The sequence below is a fragment of the Paroedura picta genome, chromosome 9, assembly GCF_049243985.1.
Source record: "Paroedura picta isolate Pp20150507F chromosome 9, Ppicta_v3.0, whole genome shotgun sequence".
NCBI lineage: Eukaryota > Metazoa > Chordata > Lepidosauria > Squamata > Gekkonidae > Paroedura > Paroedura picta.
The window spans coordinates 44,541,390-44,563,613 of NC_135377.1; the positions used below are offsets into that span (position 1 = coordinate 44,541,390).

At 40.3% G+C, this 22,224-nt stretch overlaps 1 protein-coding gene across 11 annotated transcripts in view; it reads left to right on the forward strand.

The window, feature by feature from the left end:
- Positions 1–21,924, forward strand: part of ZNF521 (zinc finger protein 521) — a 336,017-nt gene extending 314,093 nt beyond the window's left edge. For all 11 annotated transcript variants that reach the window (XM_077352569.1, XM_077352571.1, XM_077352572.1 and 8 more), the window contains one exon: positions 21,084–21,924. In XM_077352569.1, the coding sequence (XP_077208684.1) occupies positions 21,084–21,113 (30 nt within the window). In that variant the 3' untranslated portion in view covers positions 21,114–21,924. The remainder of the gene's footprint in view (positions 1–21,083) is intronic.
- Positions 21,925–22,224: the final 300 nt, after the last annotated feature.

Here is a 22,224-nt window from a genome sequence, read left to right on the forward strand (position 1 = left end):
TGTAACTGAGACGATTGCCCTAAAATTGTTTTTACTGAGCAAATGCTTTGATTTTGAAAGAAGTATGTACAAAGTAAAGAGACAACTCCCCCCCCCCATCAGTGCATATAGCTAAGTTAAAAAGGTAAAGGTATCCCCTGTGCAAGCATTGGGTCATGTCTGACCCTTGGGGTGATGCCCTCTAGTGTTTTCTTGGCAGACTCAATACGGGGTGGTTTGCCAGTGCCTTCCCCAGTCATTACCGTTTACCCCCCAGCAATCTGGGTACTCATTTTACTGACCTCGAAAGGATGGAAGGCTGAGTCAACCTTGAGCCAGCTGCTGGGATTGAACTCCCAGCCTCATGGGCAGAGCTTTCAGACTGCATGTCAGCTGCCTTACCACTCTGCGCCACAAGAGGCTCTTTCTGCTTAAAGCCAGTTTTTATTTTGCTTCATGTGGAAAGGCATAATCTCTGTATGTGTACATTATAAACAGTAGTTCTAATTGCAAATATCTTTGATAAAAATTACTGGATTTGATCTACTATAAATGTACCCACTACTACCAGTTGGCTGCTGTACCATTTATGTGAGTGAAATGTGGCCTGTGGGTGGCCTGTCCTCCCAAAATGAATAGACATCCCACTCCTTTAAAACCAGCAGATCCTGTCCAGTGTTGCTGCCTTCTCAGCTATATCTCTGACCCTTCCCCACTATTCTTATTCTCTGTATGTCTGCTTTGTCTGTGTGTGTGCATAAACACATTATTCAGTCCTGTAACCTTGTAGCCTCAGGTCTCTTTCCTTGCTTTCCCGCATCACTAAAAACAACATAATTAATTTAATCTGCCTTTAGCCAGGGTAGTGAATACACTTTAATAAATTGATTTAACACCTGCTCTGTACACACAGCATATGTGGCACATCATGTGGACAAGTCATGCATATAAACTATAGCCACATTACATATGATTTGTACTCTTGTCGGGAGTGCTGTTCTTCTGACATGGGGAATAAAGCCTATGCATGTAGTCTTCACCCATGCAGGCATTATGAACATGGGCTGATGGATTTGATCAGGTGAACACACACTTTCTGATCTTCTCTGTGCACATTGACTTATACTCACATCTGTTATATGTGCAGGACAACTGTCCTAGCTATGTTCTGGAGAAGAGAGAAAATGATGTTTGTATAAACTACTGAGAAGCTCACAGTTCTCCCCCACATGAAGCCAGCTGGGTGACCTTGGGCTCGCCACAGCTCTAATAAAGCTTATTCTCACCAAGCAGTAAGACCAGGGTTCTCTCAGCCTCCCCTGCCTCACAGGGTTTCTGTTGTAGGGAGAGAAAAGGGAAGGTGATTGTAAGCCCCTTTGAGACTCCTGGTAGAGAAAAGAGGCATATAAGAACCAACTTTTCTTCTTCGTCTTCATTTTATCATCATCCTAACCCAGTGATGTAGATTTGGCAGAGTCAGTGATTGCCAAGTGTGTGAGCTTCATAATTAAGCGGGGTTTAGGATTGCCAGCCTCCAAGTGGGGCCTGGAGATCTCCTAGAATTAGATTCATCCTTAGGCAACAGAAATCAGTGGATTTTTTAAACCTGAACAACAGGCTTTCCCACACTCATGAGGTGCTGGGTGGATGGATTATAGTTCTGGGTGAGTGGGTTGTAGTTTGTCACCTAGTTAGAGTGGGTTTTAATGTTGGAATTTTACTGTGGGGTTATTTGTTGTGGCCTGCCATGAGACGGCTTGCCGATAGTGGCGGATAAGAAATCCAGTAATGAATGAGTGAACAAACAAATTAGGCAATTTTGGATGGTAGGAGTCCTTTAGCATCATACTCCACTGAGCTTCTTCCCCTACCCAAACCCAGCATTCTGCAGGCTCCACCCCCAATATTTCCAGGTACTTCCTAACCCAAAGTTGGCAACCCTAGATGTGACTCGCCCAACATCAGCAGTCCAAACAAAATGTATAGGAATTGTCCAGGCTGTTTCAAAACATTAATGGATCTTTTTATTTCTTCTTTTATAATAATTCAAAACTTTGTAAATCATCCAAAATCATAAATCACAACCAAAACGGGTTCCTAGGTAAGTTTTCCCAAACTTCCTAAGTGATTGTGATCCTTCGTATTTTCTTAATGTTTTCACTGCTCCATATTAATTATCCCATAGGCTCTCCGCTCATCATGCTTTTAAGTCTTAATTAGCTAGACCTAACAACTATCAGTGACCACTGCAGTTATAGTGCCTTTCTCGGCTTCATCAGCGGTGCCTTTCTCAGCTTCAAATATTCCAGTTTATCCTTTCACACTTCTGTTGCCTGTGTAGGCAAGGTAGGTCAGGAACCAGAGGCATAGATAGACAAATCTAGAGCAATATGCAGATTTTCTTAGAATCATAGAGTTGGAAGATACCTCTAGGGGCATCTAGTCCAACCCCCTGCAGAATGCAAGAAATTCACAACTACCGGCCCACCACAGTGACCCCAATTCCATTTATTGTAAATAAAGTATTGTGCAACCTGGCAACCATTTATAGTACATGTTGTGGGGATGGGGAGAACGTGGAACAAGTAGGAGAGATTATGAAAGATGACATGCAGTCATCTATTTTGGGTGAAGGAGCTGTGTACAGATGGAATTCAGAGGCTTACTTCAGCATATTCATTGATAGGCAGTGTGTGGACTACCCCCCCTCAAAAAAAAAAAAAAACAGGATCCATGACCAATCTGGCCTCGAGGAAATTTTCCTCCTGCCCCCAAAGTTGTGATTAGCATTTCCCTGGGCATGTAAAAAAGTGCCACAAGATCCAAGCATAGATACAGTCTCTTCTGCCCACCCACTTACAATCTGCCTAAGTTCACAGAATCAGCATTTCTGTGAGGTGGCTATCTAGCCTCTGCTTAAAACATTCCAAGGAAGGAGAACCCACCGATTCCCAAGGAAGCCCTATACTCTGTGTCAGTGCAAAAGCAACATCTTAATTCCCTGTCCCCCTTCTGCAGAAAGGTTTCTGCTGACTACCATTTACCTAGCAGAATATTGCTTTTCCCTCTGAACATTTTTTGAGCATTTCTGTTCACAATTATTACAGACACTGAATTTAAAGGGGCTACATTTAAAGGGGCTAACACAATCATAGACTTGGAAGGAAATTCCAGGGTCACCCAAAATCTCCAGAATCCAGCCCAGCCTGGAGGAAATTCACCTACCATCCCAAAGTGGCGATTAGTGATTCCCTGGGTATGTAAGGAAGGACCATAGGACCACAGGGTCCTGTGCTGATTCTGTGAACTGGTACATCCCTTCCTACCTACCCACTGACAACCTGCCTCAATTCATAAAATCAGCTTTTCTCCATCTGTAAAACATTTGATACCAGTTTTCCCTTAATACCTGACATTTTGTATGTTTTACGGTTTTACCCCATAATAATTCCTATTCATCTGAATAAATATTTCATTTCAGATTCTACATCCATTTAATCTTGCAATTTTCCACCAGTTCATACTCGGTTTCATATTTTAATAAGAGCTTATATATTTGCCCCTTTAAATGAGGCTTAACTCGTAAGAGAATATTTTCAAACTCCGTTAAAGCACGGCCAGTTTTTGCCTGTTCTTGAAACTCTACCTTGCATCTTGTTGTAATATGGAGATCTCAAGCCACCCCATGTCTATCCCTTCCTTCTTAAGTGTGTCACTGCTTTTTAGTTTTCCTATGATAGCCAGTAGGTCCTTACACTTTAGAGGACCCATTCTTTTCTGTTATCAAAATAAGCCTCTATTGGGGGTTTCAATAGAGATAAGTTGAATGTTATTCTCTACTTATATTTTTTCCATATATTTATTAAAGTATATCATTAAAGTCCATTTTTTTCTTAACCTTATGTGTGGGCCATAGAATGCTATGTAGACCATCTTCTAGTTCAAACTTCAAAAATCTAGTTCAAAAATCCAAATGTCTTGAATTCAGGTCCATGATCTATTCTGTTAACTATGCTAGCACAGCAGCATGGAGAGAATTTTAAGTTTAGCACACTTTGTCCTCCTCTTTTCTTATCATCCAGAAGAACTTTAAATCTATTATTGGTCTTTTATTATTCCAAATAAATTTATTGATGATACTTTGCCATTTGTGGATGGTCTTATACTTGAATCACTTGAAATAAATCCAGAATCACTTGAAATAAAAAGTTCAATTTAGGTAGGATGTTCATTTTAACAGTTGCTGGAGAAGTTCATAAACCGCCCAGAGCCATAAGGAAGGGCGGTATAAAAATCTAAATAAATAAATAAATTTTAGACCATCTTTGTAAATCTGCCCGTATTCTCTTCCAGAGCGTAGCATAGGTGTTTCCAAATAAGTTTCAAAGATCTTTATCTAAGACCACTCCCAAATATTTAGATGTCAGATGCCATCTAGCCTCTGCTAAAAAACTTTCAAAGAAGGAGAACTCACCACCTCCTGAAGGAGCCTGTTCCACTGAGGTACTACCCTAACTATGAGGAACTTCTTCTGGATGTTTAGCCAAAAATTATTTTGAATTAATTTCAACCCATTGGTTCTGGTCTGTCCCTCTAGGACAGTTGAATACACTGATGCAAGAATGACCACTGTACATAAACATGCCACAGTCCATAAACAAGTAAAGAAACAGCATAGAAGAAAACAAGTCACAAGATGAGTGGCTGCAGGTTCAGATCCTGCCCAAAATAATCTGGTCCAAGCTGCTTTGCGTTGATAGCTCTAATAAATGCTTTCTCATACAAAAATCATGTAGTACAAAAGGAAAATAATACCTTTCTCTGTTGACCAAGTGAGAACACAAAGGGATGTTGCAACATATATATGAAGATGCCTTCTCAGATGAATTTCTGTGCAGCTGACATAATCTGAAAACTGAGCCACAGGTGGTTTCTCAAGGAGCTGAACAAAAACTGCAGTGACAGTGGGACTTGGTGCATGATACTGCTGATGCTGAATATCCAGTATAGTGATATTACTGAACGGAAGGAATATGAAGAGTAAGCCCCGAACACATTTCATTTCATTACTGGCAAGAGCCCATTCTGGAGGAAACTGCTCCCCCACCCCACCCCCTTTCTAGCACAACCCTTTGCAGCACTTTTGTTGTTTATATTTGCAGGGCCAGGCCAGTTTATAGATTTTGCAAGGTAAAAGTAAATGTAAGAGCTTTAAATTAGAATAAGTGCCTCTTCAGTATGACAGATCCCTTTGAGGACTGATTAGAAAGAAGGCCTCCTGTTGCCTGCCCCTTTATGCCAGCCGCCATTACAGTGTCTGCTTGTTTATCTCTTACTACTTGAAAGGGTGTAAGAGTGCCGTGGGATGATAAATCCTTCTCTTTATAAGACAAGATTCTGCTTTCATTCTGGGATCAAGATAATATTTTGCTTTCAAGAATGCCCTTAATTAGTTGAATTTTAAAAAAATAGGTAACACATCACAAGAATATGATATGCCCAGCTTCAACACAGGGAGAGTTTGGTGTTTGTTTGTTTTTTTAACAGTGTGATGGTGGAGACAATAAGTTCTTTTCAGATGGTCAGGAAACATGCACGCTTGGGGCAGCTCTAACATTAACCCTTTTCACAATTAATGCATGGAAGGATACAAAGTTGTATTTGCCTTTCTTGCTCCCATTCTCCGCATGCTGACTGTGCCATCATAAAAAAGTTTGAAGCGTAATCATGCAGCCTACAGAAGAGCTGTGATGATGTGAAAAGCTATTGTAACACAGTTTTGACTCAGTTTTTCTATTCTCAGCACTTAATGGTTGTCTAGCTATAAGTTTCTTGTGATTCTGTGGCAGCATATGCATAGAATGGGACACATCATGTTTCTCTTGCTAATACAGTTGCATTCAGCTTTATAAGCATGCATTTTTCCACACAGTTTCAGGTAGCACTTTTGGTCCCATCATTCTCTTCCCATTTCACCATCTTCCCCATTTCTTTGCACATCACTTTCCAGCTCCTTAAGTCAAGCCACATTTGACTATGGGAGAGAAATCTTACAAACATTATCCTTGTAATCTTTGGGTATTGAGAGAACCCATGCCCTTTCCTGCCCATCTTTAATTATGTCCTGAATTGCAAGATCCTTTTTTGCCAGCTTCTGTGAAAGCACCATTAAACTGTCTTCCTGCACTACATCCTATAAAATGATAGTACTGTAATGGCTTAGTGCATCTGAAGGCTGAATGCACTATAGATTGCAAGGAGCTCCAGTGTTATGACAATGAGAGACTTGGACATAGACTTCCAAGTGCCAGAGATATCAATTATTTTGAGAAGACTGGAATGATTCTCTAGAGGAGGAAAGATGCTGACTGATGACTGTGTCGTGGATATGGTAATAGCTGTTTCCACAAAAATCAAGAAAATTTCATCCACAATTTTCTATTGCCTTTGCCCCTTGAGCAGTCAGTCACAGCTGAGCAGAGTAGCTGTAAAACTCCAGCACTCTGCTTTGGTAGCATTTTTCACTCACTTTGCACAAGTGTAAGTGATTACACCAGGGGCAAGGCAGCAGAGAATGAGGACACTACAAGTTTACAACCAAGATCCACAATAAGGTCATAAAATGTTATTGTCTTTTATAACATGTCATGGCAAACTCATGCCAGTTTCTCTTCTCTGTTTGTGACTTTGAAGTATAAGAAAACTGGTCTGCCTTAAAAAGTATCTTCCAAACATCCACCTAATGAAAAGTTTGCATCTGTCTCTACATTTGACACATTAATGCTTTGACACATTAATACATTGACACATTAATGCTTATTCAATGTTTAATGGAAAGAACACAAGTACATTCAGGTGATCAGAGTCAAGACATTTCAACAAGCAAGTCACAATGTTTTCTAGAATCAGGTATTTATCACTTGGGAATATCAAAAGCCTGATCAGATTCTGTTTACTTGGCCCAACTAATTATTGCTGTTCTACACAGAGACTGCATTATTGCCATGAAGATACCTTTTGACGATGTTGCGTTAGTTATCTATCATTCTTAAACAGCAGAAGTAAGAGGTATCAGATGTGCACAGGGTATAATGGGAGGAAAGGGAAGGCAACAGACAAGGATTCCAAGCACATACAAGTTATACTGGGCTGTCCAGGAGGCATAAGATGATCAATATCAACAACACAGATGCATGTTGACTGTTATTGAGAGCTATGGAGAACAGAACTTAGATAAGAGGAGCATGTAAGGGCTCAAGTTTGGGTGGAAGAAGGAAACAGGAGACTCATTAAGCTTGTGGGGCAGATGGAAGAGGGCTCTAAGAGCCCCCTAAACAAGGAGTTAACAACGAATGCTGATCAGAGGAAGCATATTTAGCAGTTTGTCTGGGGTGTCAAAATGCCCCAGGATAACCTTCCATCTAGTAGAGCTCAGTGGATCTGATGTTGTGATGATAATACATTAATAAGGAACAGTGCTGTTATGGGAATATAGAAATCCCTTTGACAAGTATATCCCTTAAATATAAACTTCGCTCTGTGGAAATTAGGATTGCAGCATGAACCTTTGTGATAAGGATTTAATCATGTTCTGATTGTTGGTTATACCATGAAGGAGGTATCGTTCTCCCCCTGTAGCTTCCTGTGTCCCTAGAAAAGAAGGGGAAATCAACAGAAATCCCTATCTCATTTTTCTACAAACTCTTACTCCATTCATAGGTGCTTTCTGCTAATTTCCCTTCAATCTGACATCGGTTCACTACATCGCACTGTTACCAAGATTCCCTTAATCCTTAGGAATAGAAAGGGTGGAGTGGATCATGAACAAAGTTGATTAGTTTTTTTTTTTTTAATATGCCTACTTTACCTTTCTTTTGACTAAGTTTGATTCCTTGCTCCAATTTATGATGCAGTCTTGGGCTGAATCAACAGAGGCACCACATCAAAATTGCAAGGTCCTAGTACCATTGGATATCACATTGGTCAGATATAAGCTGGAGTACTGTGTGTAGTTCTGGAGGCCTCACTTTGAAAAGAATGTGGACAAAATTGAAAGGGTGCAGAGGAGAGTAATGGATATGATCCAGAACCTGAGGACCAAGTCCTACGAGGAAAGGCTGAAAAACTAGGGAATGTTCAGCCTAGAAGAAGAAGACGAAGAAGAAGAAGAGGAGGAGGAGGAGGAGGAGGAGGAGGAGGAGGAGGAGGAGAAGAAGAAGAAGAAGAAGAAGAAGAAGAAGAAGAGTTGGTTCTTGTATGCCGCTTTTCTCTACCCGAAGGAGGCTCAGAGGCTTACAGTTGCCTTCCCTTTCCTCTCCCCACAACAGACACCCTGTGAGGTGGGTGAGGCTGAGAGAGCCCTGATATCACTGCTCGGTCAGAACAGTTTTATCAGTGCTGTGGCAAGTCCAAGGTCACCCAGCTGGCTGCATGTGGGGGAGCACAGAATCAAACCAGGCATGCCAGATTAGAAGTCCGTGCTCCTAACCACTACACCAAACTGGCTCTCCAAGGAGGTTGAGAGGGGATAAGATTGTTCTCCAAGTATTCCGGGTGACTGGGGCGCAACCAGAAGCGGCGCCGGTGTCACTGCGTGCATAATCGGTTACTCTGGGTTTTGCCGCCATTGCGTCCCATCCCGTGCATAAGTGGTTTGCTTCGCTTCTTCCCCCTCCACGTTTGCCATGTGACCCAAAATCGCCGTTTCGGCAGCCATGCATAATGGGCTCATGATAGCATGAGGCACTGATAGTACCTTATCAGTGTATAAGCAGCGGCTAGGGTTGGATCTTGTTTTTAAGTAACAGTTGCTTCCACTTTAAGATATATATATTACTTACAGTATTGTCCCTAAGAGTATTTTAATGGAACCAGTTATTGTAAAGTTATGTGAAACTGCTGCTTTATACAAGTCACAGTCCACTTTTTTGTCATTGTCCACACAGCAGAGAAAGGACTTTCACAAACCTTATCATGTCATATTCAGCCAAAGATGCAAGGGACTGAACCTAGGACCTTCTGCATGCAAAGCATGTGCTCAACTAGTGAACCACAATCCCACCTTTAGCATACCAATCACAAGTTAGTGTTATGCGCTCTCCATTTCAACCAATTGACCTTTTGAAAGCTGGCTACCAGACATATAAAAAACTTGAAATCAATGCACTGACCCTAGTAGCTAGATGTGATCCTGCTTTTAAAATATCAGTGAGCAAAATGGAAATGTGATTGGAAACGCTTATTCGTCTCCTTTTAATACCACACGTAGAAACACAAGGCTTGTTGAATGGATGTGAATGACATTATAGCTGGCTAACTCTTAAAAACATCTGTGTGATTATCAATTTAAGCTCCCATTATTTGGCACTAATTACTACACAGAGCTGTTAAATATTTAGCAGTAGCTTGTTTAATTGGCTTTGACCTATAAAGAAGTATGTACATTCCATGGGTTGAGTTTCCCCGAGTCAGTTCTATGCTCACAACTGAGTTAGTTAGGAACAGATATTCACATAAAAAATAAACACCTTATAGCTTGTCCGGTTCTTGCTTTTTTGTTCTCTCTCCATCACAGTTTTATTTGTCTTGAAGGTATCTAAAATTAAGGCACGGAGAAAGCACACAGCGCACGGATGTAAAACGAGAGAGGTCGTACTTAAACTTGTTTACAGATGTTCTAGTTTAAAAAGCACCAGCATGATAAATTAAACATTACAGGGGGAAAAATTAAAGCATAGCAACAACTGGCACATGAACACATCTGTCCATAATGCACTGACTTAATCCCTGAATATTTGATTAGGTGGTCTCGCCTATCAAAGCCTTCTGTCCCATGTTACTTCTGCACTAGGGCTGTAGCACAGAAACCTGAGATTGGCTTCTGTTTTCTTTCTCTTTGGGCTGTGCCAAACATAGACATGATGTGCTTAACAAAGTGACTTGTGTCCCAGTATATGGTTGGAAGGCACATGATATGGAATTTTTTGAAGTTCAGCAGATCCAGCTACAGTCATTGCTTGGAAGGGAGATATCCTGAGAATTATATGTATGCCACATTGAGTTCTGTGGCTGAAGAAAAGCAGGATATACTATGCACAACTAAGAGGAACAGAGCTGTCTCAGTTTCCAATTTTTCACCCTTGGGTTTTCCCAAGTCTGTTTCTCATCAGGTGTATAAAAAACACCTTCAGATAATGTCTCATTTGCATCACAGACCAAGTTTGTTTTAGACAGAAATACTCATATTGGGCTCAGCTTACTCCTTGCTCATGGGTCATGATCATGGAACCAGTCTCTTTCAAGGGCAGCTTCTCCTCCTGCAGCAGCCTCTTGTTTCACCCCAAAACGAACTCCAGAGTTCAAATTCGAGATTCCAGAATTCGAGATGTAATGCTGAGTCTTCCATTGGTGGAGGAGAGAATCAGAAAAAACTTCCTGCATCCAAACCTGCACAGAGATGAATCTCAGGCTTGGGCTACACATATAGGAGAATGATGGTAGACTGAACTGTACCTTTTCATACCACAGGTCTTGAATGTACATCTCTATTTAAAATTCACTTCAGCTTGCAATCTGAAGTGACAGAAAAGCTGCTACTCATTATAGGATCTCCTCCCTTACAGAGAAGTCTGAAGAGTACCAAAATTGTTAAAGGCAAGACTATTAATAGGTAGATTTTTCTAAACCGTGTCACCATTTTTCTTGTTGATAACAGCCTTTGCCAATTTAGATGGCTTGAAACTACCGAGTGTTTGATTAAATCTAGGCTGGGATAACTGAGCCACAAATATTTTTCTGATATTCTGGGATGAAAAATATGCAGAATTTCATTTTGGGTGATTACATTTCCATCAGGGGCAGAGTTTCACTACCCCCTCTGTGGATTAGTCTGTTTATGGCATGCCAATTGATCGTTAAGCAACCCAAATGTAGATATTTGTGGTAGTTGAAGGTTTTCTGTTGTTGGGCTTGTTAGACTGATTTTTGACATTGTAAACCATTTTGATTGGAGAACTAAATTTTCCATCAGCAGACAAAATCTTTGTTCTCACTGCACCCCACAAAGTGCTGTCCCCGGAGGAACAGGGGATCCCAGTGAACTACACGAGGAGGGTCTGTAGTAGAAAGGTAGAAATTACCACTTTAGTCCAATTCAACCCATTCAGTCTGTTAATTTTGGAAGCTCCATTTAATTGTACTGCAAGAAGCAAATAATACTCCAATAACCCTTCAGTTCCCATTTGCTACCCATTTCTGATCCTGATGTTTGCTGTTGCTCTCTCACCTTTTTCTGTGATGGTGATATAATGACATCCAGAGAGTGTTAGATGTTACTGTGTAGAATGGTGTTAAATGTCAAAGGAAAATTCAGCAGTTTCTTTGCAGGCTCATCATGAGTGAACAGAAACAAAGAACAAAGAAAGCATCTCTGTAATCCAGAGACATAAAGTGGTGTGTTTATTATGTATGTGTCACATAAGAAAACATGCAAGCAGAAGGCATTAGCCAAAGAAGGCAATAGCATTGCATCCTTAAGCATTTAAACTGTCAAGCATTTAGACATGAGGCTTAAGGTCTCCAACAATGCAGTTTCAAGTTTGAGACCTCTCTTTATGTTTAAGGTATTTCTTATATCTTCAGAGATCTAGATTATGGCAACAAATGTATGCATTGATTTAGAATAATGCATTAAGAAGTCCGGATTTTTTATCCAACCAGCAGAATCCTAGACCTAGAGCACTCCCCATCTTTTCTTCCTTCTCTTGCAATCATCTTAATAATTAAACATTTTCATAGGAAATCATTATTTATTATGTTCAAACTACGAACTGTGGTTTGCAAGCTACTAGCTAAACAAGTCTTCCAAATCATGGCTTAGTCCTGACTCACAATTCATTGTTTGTACAGAATTGATGATGATGATGATGATGATGATGATGATGATGATGATGATGATGATAGTCCTTCAGCCATGTCTGACTCTTGTACAGAATTACCCTCCCCCAAATAGGGGCAAAAGCCCAAATTTAATGCAACCTGCCTATATGACCTGAAAGTGATATAGGTATATCAGAAGGGGATGCTCTGGTCTGGGGGCAAAATTCTATGATAAAAGCTAATTCTACCATAGAGTTCTTCCCAAAAACCAGAGCATCACCCTACCCAGACATCCTCACATGTCTATGGCACTTCCGGGTCACATAGACACATCATATTTATTTTCAATGTTGCTCCTGGTAAATTCACCCCCTATATCCCACCGACAGGGCCAAAAGTACTTACTTCTATAATCTGTAGATGAGCTGTTAGTATGGGGGATTCCCGGCTCCCACCGGGAGGCTGGCATCCCTGGAGATCGGGCTAGCCTGTACCATTCAAAGCAATAGAAGTATTTAATTACTGAGCCATGCATGAGGGAAAAGGAGTGTGCAACCTTCAGGCCCATCTGAATCATATCTCATTAGTGGGCCAGTAAATATATTTATATTTAGACCTCACTCAACTTTATCAAAGGTATTTGTTTGAAAGCATATCTTCCTTTGAAAATCTCAGAGGAGCTTCCATATGGTTCCTGTGGCATTATCTGAACTTGTAACCATCCTAACCATGTCAGCTTACTTCTTTAAAAAACACTTCATCACATCATGATGGCTGCAGGGCTACAGCTGACTATATAATGGCCCCCACAACAATCTTGAATGTTATCTGTGAGAGAAGAGAAATGTTGACTAGTCATAATTGGGAATTGTTTTGATACTGATCTCTAAAATTGCCATAATATTGCAACTGTTCCTTTGCTCCCTGTCCTTGAATGTTTCACACACACACCCCAGTTTTGAGGGAGAGATGTGAGAGCTAGGGAAGTGATGAACTAGAAGTATACTGGAAGTTCTGGAAATCTTATTGATAATGGAATTGAATTCTTTATTTGGCATCAGGGCTTTAATTGGCAGCTTGCTGGGTGTGCCATTTTTACTTTGTCCCCAGCCTTCTGCCAAGGAAATACAACATCCCGTCATTCTCACCAGACAAATTGAAAACTATCATAAAGAGGTTGGGAGGGAGGGTGGGAGGTATGAGGGTATAGAAGCAGAAAATCTTGATTAGAAAGTATAATTTAATAGAATGTGTATTGAACCAAATGTATTGATTAATGTGGAGGATATAGTACTTATATTGATTCAAACTAGAGATTTAGTACTAAAAGCTGCAAGCCAAAAAGCTGTTGCAGATTGCTACAAAAGTCAGTTTAATGCTGTCCTTGAGAATGCCTTCACAAAGAAATTCTTCTAATGTTTGAGGAGTAGGTAGAATGCTGTATATGTCAGTTTGATCCCGGAGGGTTTTATTTTGTACTCTAATAGCTGTTACGAGCCTACATTATATCCAAGGAGTAATTTTCCTTAGGGTTGCCTGGCTCGCTTTGTGTCAATATTCTAGCATTTTAAGTCACGTACAGTATATGCTTCTGGGAACAGTGCAGGAGCCAGCCAGACTCATAATGGTCTGCATTCATTAATAAAGGCAGAAGCTTCTGTCCCTCCATTGCCCACTACAGGGATGCCTTTGCAGTCTTTTGGGACCCGTACAGACACATTTAAAGAAAGCTTTATTTTGAGTGGGCAGGAGATGAAATGCAGGACTTGCAGGCATTTCCTAAGTCAGCTATATGCCCGAGCACAGAGGTGACCTTAATGGGTCAGAGAAGAATGCAGGTCAAAAGACTTATTATCCAGCCTGTTGGAAACCAATTGCTTTTGTTTTGTTTTTTTCTTTTTTCTTTTTAAAAAAAGCGGTGCTTAAAGGTTAGTAATGTAAAAATGTGTTTTACAACTTGAAGCTGTCTTGGAATGCAGTAGGCTTACTGAAAAGGGGGGGAGGGGGAAAGATGCTGGAACAGAGATGAGTTTTTAAATGTAGATTTCCCATCAATTGTAAAATGTTAGTATACCATAATTAGTTAATCAGCGATGATTGATTACTAGCGGTTGCTTTCTTGAATTAAGGAGAAAAAACATGCTGCTGTGATACTGTCACCATCTGTCGAACAATAACATCCCCATTTAATCTTTATATTTCTTTATTTGTAATCTGCTTTTGAGCAACAATTGCATTCTATTTCATTCAGCTTTGAAATATCTCATTTAAATTGAAAGCAACTGCACTTCACATTAGGGATTCTAATGGGATGGTGAATTAGAGGGAGCTGCTTTTTTTCCTTGAGAGCTTTTTCCTTTTTCTTTCTCTCCCCTTTTTGTCTCCTTACGGCTATTTACTGTAAGAATTTAGTTCAGGTAAATAGGTTGAGAGAGAGAGACTTTGAACAGCTGCAGCAGAAAAACAACTGCCCTCTTTCTGGATACCAATTTTTTTTTTTAGTCACTGTGGTAGGGAAAACTGGATAAGGTTTTAATGTTCTAGAACAGAAGAGAAAAACATAGGCAGGAGCTTCCCAAAACATGAAAACAACCAACTGTTTTAAGGCACCAAGCTGTGACTCTAGATTAAGGTGACTAGATTGTCCCACTTTTGGAGGGACATCTGGGGGCACCTGGCAAATTGTACTTATGTTGAAATTAAAAATATATATATTACAATACTATTTTTGCATTCTATGCATTCTATGAAAATTTTTGTTGCTCCATAGACCAAATTTTTAAAAAAGAACCCTGGTCAGTGGTGTCCCGCTTTACCAATGTTAAAATCTGGTCACCTTACTCTAGATTGTGAATTGTACAGGGACCTGTCAACACCTGGAACCTCAGGGCTGCATGTTTATCTATGGCTGTGCAAGTGTTAAGCCTTCTTCATCTTAATGGGCTATTTGCCTTAGTTTAAAACTCACTAAGGGTCTTAGGGTCTTTATTCTGGATCAAGTGATGAAATCAGGTTGCGCCAAGGAATGTAAAGGTTGCCAAACTACCTACCTAAGTTCGTGCTTAAAGAAACCAAGCGTTTAAAAAGGTTTTCAAGTTTTTTGAAGAGTGGGTTGAAGATGAGAGAAGAGGTTGTCACTGTTATTCATTGTTGTAACAGTAATGGTCCCCCCCACTCCCTCCCTCCCTCCCTATATATATATAGCGATCCCCAACCTGTGGGCCGTGGACCACATGTAGTCCGTCGACTAATTGGAGGTGGGCCGCGAAGGACACCTTCTCCCCCTCCCTGGCCCTTTACAACACACTTCGGGTGTCATTGTCTCCCATCACTCCCAGATGGGACTATCTCATTGCAGAGAAACAAGCTCAAGGTTCCCATTGATTTGTCATTGTCATGAGTTAAAATTTCCATGAAAATAAAATGTTCCTTATGTTCATTGTTGTGGCGTGTCTGTATGTTATTTTGAAGGGATGTTTAAACATTACCATAGCGATCAGAGCGTTAGGGCAGTGGTTGAGAGTAGAGGAGCAAATTACCCCCCCCCCCACCGGGCCTCAGTAAAAGGCGTTGAGTGGTCCCCGGTGATAAAAAGGTTGGGGACCACTGTACATATACATACATACATACATACATACATACATACATACATGCATACAGAGAGAGAGAGAGAGAGAGAGAGAGAGAGAGAGAGAGAGAGATGTAGACCTTAACATTTAATATTATAATGTACATAATTGCTGTCTTGTAAGAAAAAAGCATAATAACAAAACTAAAGTGGCAGTTTCAATTTTAGCAAACCATATTCGTTCAAATGTATTTACTATTTATTTTGGAATATTTATATATCACCTTTCCCTAAGACTGCACCCAAGCAGGCTTACAACACTTAAATAGCACAATTACATAAATGAATGTCCACAACAAACTTCTAAAGACCTTAGAACATCAAGAGTTAAGACCCAAGAATAATATATTCTGAAATTGGGAGGCAGAAAAGTATTCCTGAAGAGGCCTGCAAGTTGTTGTTTGTTACCAGCCTGTGTCTCTACAGCAAATCAGCAAAGGGACTCTACTGCCACAAAAATTCAGAGTAGATACTTCAGGGTATCTGGTCAGGTTGCCAGGTTTAGTCCACAGGGTTCACTGACTTTTGCATAAGATAGAGAAAGAATGAATTGAGGGAAGTTACACACTGTTGACTGTGTTCCAGAAGAGCAGTTTTTAAAAAATCTGCCCTCAAATGTGCTGCTTGTCCTGTTAAGGGCAAATTCCATTCTCAGAGCTACACAGAAGCTCTTAACTCTAAAATCACTTCTCCCTGTGCTCTGAAAACTCCCATGACCATGTCGACAGGAGCTCTATCTTCTGATTTCCCCACGTGCATCAACTCCCATTGTCATAGAAGTGGGAGTTCTGAGCACATGGAAAGATGAAAATATCAGAGCTGAGATCTGCTGGGTGGGTAATAGAGGGAAATTTCATCCTAAATTTTTTAACACAACATCCTTTATATATAAAAAATCCTTAAAACACAAGCTCCAGCTGTCCATAACTGGGATTAATGGTTGCAATTTTCAGTCACTTAGACATGGGGTATCTAAGAGACACTTTTTCACAATATAACATGGCTCTCTATGGGATTAAAGAATTTTTCTCTTTTCCTTATCTCTTCCCTTCCATCTTTCACCTCTTTGTCTCATAAATGTTCTATCTGTGCTATGCTTTCCCTGTTAGCATATATAAAAGTTTCTCTGTCTAGGCTGTCTAGATTTCCCCTTGCCCATTGATGCTCTATGAATCAAAAAGGAGTCACATGTACACGTTGTGTCAATTGTTGAAATTGAAGGAGATGGCCTCAGATCCATAGTCCACAAACCCACGTAGAATATGTTTGGGTCTCAGCTTAACTAGTGATTTTTCTCCCTTCTCTTTCCCTTGGATTAATATCTTTGTTACCTCTTGAGAATCTTACTGTGCAGCAGGCTGTATTAGCTGTGGGACACAGAAGCAGAGCTGAACAGAGACTAATCCCATGGTTTATTTTTGCTTTAGTGCTTTCATTTTTTTAATTTAAAAAGTTCATGTGAATTGAGTCCTGTGCACCTATGAACAATATTTTCAGTTGCCTCACACAATGCCGTATGCTTTTTAAAACCTTAAAGTGGCCATGTGTGAATCCATGTCTCTTTTTTTAAACAGAAAGGTGGGGCTGATTAAAGTACTAAGCTATTTTCCAGCAAAGAATTTTCCATTCTGCCAAAGCAGTCCATCTGCTGTAGTCAGTGTAAGAAGCCTTGTAAATGTATAGACCTCTAGATAGGACAGACAGATTTTCAGAAGATAACACACATTCTCATGTGGGATAATCAAATGCTGGCATTGGACTGAAGCATAAGAACATAGAGCCCTTCAGATAGTACTGCAGCAGTGGGAGAGCTTCTTTTGAGGGGAATTTCATCCCAATTCACTACTATCCCAATTCACTACTATAATATTTAAAGATCTGAAACCACATGCATGGGTCTGGATCCTGCAATCCTAGAGTTGCCAGCTCCAGATGGGGAAATACCTGGATATTTTGGAAATAGAGCCTGAGGTGGGCAGAATTTGGGGAGGAGAGAGACCTCAACAGGAACTAATGCTATACAGTTCACAGCTCAAAGCAGCTATTTTCTCCAGGGGAACTGACCTCTGTCATCTGGAGATAAGTTATAATAGAGGAAGATTTCCAGGTCCCACCCGAAGACTGGCAACTCGATACAATCTATAGGTATGGATCAGGGCAAAAATCTGACACACAGTGCTAGGAGACAACAATGCTACAGGTATAGAATGACAGTGTAGGATACATCAGTCCTGATGCATTGCCCAAAGGGGGTGCAGATGGTCCCTCTTTTCACACATTCAGGATTAAGGCAATATGAAGGCTTCATTTGCCTTCAGTGACATTCACAAAGTAAACGTCAGCTGGAATACAGCAATACAAAAGTGGCACTCATACCATATCATGACTGAAAACAGGCATGAGGCAACCCAAAAGAACCTCAGGGCTTTTGGCACCTCTCAAAAATTTTCAATGCAAACATTTGCCATGATACTTCACTTGCGTGATTTTCCCCATGGTGGAATATAGAACCTTTCTCTTGCTGTTTAGAAAGAAATGAATACCTCCACTGTCAACTGTATAGGACAATTTGGATGTTTCTAAAAGCAGACACTATAGATTTAAGGTGGGGAGGGGGGTTACTTTTGATTTGTGACCCATGAAGACACACAAATTCTTGAATTCTATCTCATTCCATGATGCCATGTGTATGTTATACACAAAAGACACAACATGAAGACACAGAAAGTCACAGTGACTGAAATAAAAATAAATTCTCAGATTGTTACCTATAAAGGCATCATCTTTTGGACATCACAGCCAGTATCTTCAGGCCCTATTATCTATTAATGCTTTGTGAAAGTATATAGCCTAATTTTTAACATCTTAGCTTTGGTGGAACTGCTGTCATAATTTAGAATTTTCATTCACATTTGAAAATCATGGCTGCAGCTATCATGAGGTCCATTTTATTTTTATCTTCAACTAGCTTCAAAGCCCGTTCCTAAGAAGATGCCTTGAAAGGGTCCCCTCCTCTGGCCCCAGCCAGGCAGCTTAAGATGGCTTTGGGCCGCAGCTCACAGCTGGATCAAGTGGGGAGGGCAGGGGCTGGCCAGCTCGTTAGCAGGGCCAGGACAGAGTTCCTTAGCAGGCCCAGCCTAGCAGGCCAAGAGGCCATCATTAGCAGGCCCAGCCTAGAAAGCCAAGAGGCCCTCATTAGCAGGCCCCATAGAGATTTTGTCCAAATACTAGAACATCACTTGGACATAGCTAGAATAATCCTGTGGGACACTAACACCAAAGCCTAGGCCTTTTTCTTTCTCCTCATAAGTCCCCCACCAGTCGCTAGTAGGGACCTGGTAACCCTAATGTTTCCTGGTGCAGTTCAAGGTGCTGGTTTAATTTTTCAGCCCTTGACAACCTAGGTCCACATACTTGAAGGATGACCTCTCTCTTTATAGACCTGCCAGTCATTTTCAGGCACTCCAACTCTGGGTTTTAAAGACACAATTTGCCCTCCATATGATCCTTGACCTTTTCTATGATAGCATTTACCCTGCATAATCGTTTCCCTCTGGAGGTACAAAGAAAAGATAACTGACCAGATATAGGTAGGCAAGGCCACATTATTTCAATGAGCTTTCGTCTGAGCTTCAATGCTCCTCTCTTCCCTTTTCTAATTCTGTGGCTAATTCAAGTGACTGCAGTTTCATTGAACTGGAATTGAGCTGATCTTCCTCTTGAGTATGGGTTTGTTGGTGGTAACCTTTTGTGGGGTACTTATTGTTGTAACTTATTATGTTTCATGTCTTTGACTGTAAACTGATTTAAGCAAAGCTAGAGATGGGATAATTTTTTTAAAATTTAAAATAAAAATAAGATTTCTCACCTGCAGTCTAAAGGGACATATTCTGGATACACACTGCTGTCTCAGTCTACCTCTCCCTTCTGGATAACATGCAGATCTGTTCTTAGATTTTAAAATATTCCAGTGTTTCACACATGCCTCATTCAAATGGCATCTGTTGGAATGTCGTGGGATTTGTATAGCACTATATAATTATATTGTATTGCCCTAAATTCACTAAGTTTCTTTGAAAGCATGCTATCTTGACATATCTTAGTTCTGGTAAGATTAAGGCATAAATATGAATTCCATGAGCATTTGGGATTTGATGGTTTAGAATCTGCCAGTGAGTCAAAAGACAAACAGTGGCAAAATGATTAAGGAACTGGATTGCATTCTTGATGACTATGTGAGCAGTGATAGGGAATTTACAGGCTTCAGAAGAAATTCATATGGCATGAGGGCTTTGGATCAGAACTGTGCCCCAGGTTTTGTGCTGCAGTATAATTCCTAGGTCCACAGGAGTCCTGTTTGTATCAGGACTAAGGCCTGCCTCCACTATGCGGTTTTCTTAACCTGAAATGGCCCTGGACAGCTTTCCCCTCCCCTCCCCTCCCCCATTGGGCAAATGTACACATACTGACAGCTGCACATTAATTTCCACAACAGCTCCTATGATCATTTGGTTTGGTAAAACAGCACCCGGGGGGGGGGGGGCTTGTGCACTCCAATCCTGACCCAATCCAGGCCCCATTCTGCTTGTCATGATGCTCCAAGGCATGTCTGTTGAGAGCCTGCATGTTCACCAGATGAACTTCATAACATGTGAATTGGCCCCTTTAGTAAATAGCTGTATTGGTTTCCTTTGGGCAGAGAGCTGTTTTGGCTTATGAATGTTTTATGTAGAGCCTTATATAGACTGATGGTGCCATGTTAATTCATTCAGGAATGTACAACATTAATAATAATGCGCCTTTTCAAATGGTAAGTCTGCAGGCAGACTCATTTAAATATCGCATAATTCCTAGTACGTTTTGCAACACAATCCTAGTTGTGTGTATGCAGAAATACCTGCCACTGAGTTCAGTGGTTCTGACCCAGTTCAGTTCAGTTTATTGTTGGCAGCCCATATACTACAAATGGAATAACCCACAGCAAGTATTATAAGACTACACCCTTAAGTACTTTTAGATATATTAAATGACCATCATGAATACCAAGGAATCATATACTAAAGGGGACACCTGCTTCTGTATTCATCTCTTCATCCAGCTTTCTTAAATTAAGGTCATCTGCTTCCTGTTCAGCTTTGTCCTCATGTTAACAGATGTCCCTGTGTGAGTATTCTAGGGAAAGTACTTATAGAAGCATATACCTGAAGGACTGTTGAACTGGAATTTGTAATCATTGGGCTTCCCAGTGCCTTAGGTGAGAAATATTACATTCTTGCCAGCACCCAAAGTTTTTCATCACCTGCAAATTGGTTCTAATCCATAATTCAAGAATCTCCATAATCTTGGCTTTAGAAAAAATCAGGTATGAATAGACCAGTTAGCCAGATACAAGATTGGACAAGACCTGATTTATTTTCGATGCGTTTATTCCAACGCAAAATATAGAGCAAAAATGTTTTTCCTGTTAACATCATGGCGTAACTAGGCCATTTAACATGGCAAAATACCTGTTATCTGATCTTTTTGCAGCCTTGCTAATCTACCTTTGTTCCCAAACTGTATAATAACTGCATGTCCTTGTCTTTCTTTTTTCTTACAGAATCATACAATGACCCAACATAGCAGTTAGTGCAAGGCCTGCTTCTTCAAGAGAAGATGCTTTGTGGGACAAAAAAAAGGGAACATGTTTTACTCTTTGCACGAGACTTTCATTGTTAATGTATATTATTCAGAAACATTGTATTGTACCATAAAACTTGTATTATCAAAACTGTTGGATGTTCATGTGTTTGAACTTTTGAGCACCGGAGGGACTTACTTCCTGTATATAAAGTGTTGCACATGTATTATGTTGTCTGATACTAAAATGGTCTTATAAAGACAAGTGGACTTGGGCCCTATTCAAGCAGGATTAAAAGAGTAATACTAACATATAAAGGAAAAAAAGTTTAAGGAAATGTTATTTTCAAAGAAGAGAAAAAAAGAAATAGCAGTGATACATTATAACCCTATTTGGCCTTCTTTTCATTCAAGCCTATGTTGTCAGTCTCTCTCTCTTTTGGTATACAAACGGATGATTTCAAGAGTATTTTTATTGCTGAAGATTCTTGCAAAAAAAAAAAAATTGAAGAGACTCTTTCCAAGCAGGATCCCCCAGCTGAATATGGCCTGTATATATATATTTGTAAGCCTTGCGATATGACAGATAGCATTACCATATATGCAATAGTTGTTATGTAGATTGTCAAAGAAACTTTTTTCCTGGATACCATTTGAAGCTTTTGAGTGTTCAAGACTTTCCTTAATGATGTCACATGGCCAAATTTTTGAAATCAGTTGAACTAACCTGTATGTTACTGTTATTAATGTTTACTCTGCGGTCTGAACCTGGAGATTACTGGAATGGTTTTCCAAAAGGAAATAAATTCAGTTTACCATTATGTGGAATTTGACTGTGCTTTTTGTGCCTGATACAAGGTGGCCCATTTCCCTCCTTGGTTGAATGACTCATGTCATGTAAAACCAGCAAACCTGCACAGTTCACATGTGCCTGTTGATCTGGTTCTTAGAGGGCAATCTAAGCAGGCCTATTCAGAAACAACTCCCATTCTGTTCAATGGGGATTACTCCTTGGAAAGTGCCCTTAGGAATGCAGCCTTAAGAGCCCATTTTTCAGGGGAAATATCCAGTTGTATTAGAAATGTGTGGTATTGCATGGGTACAGTTTGCTAGATGTGAAC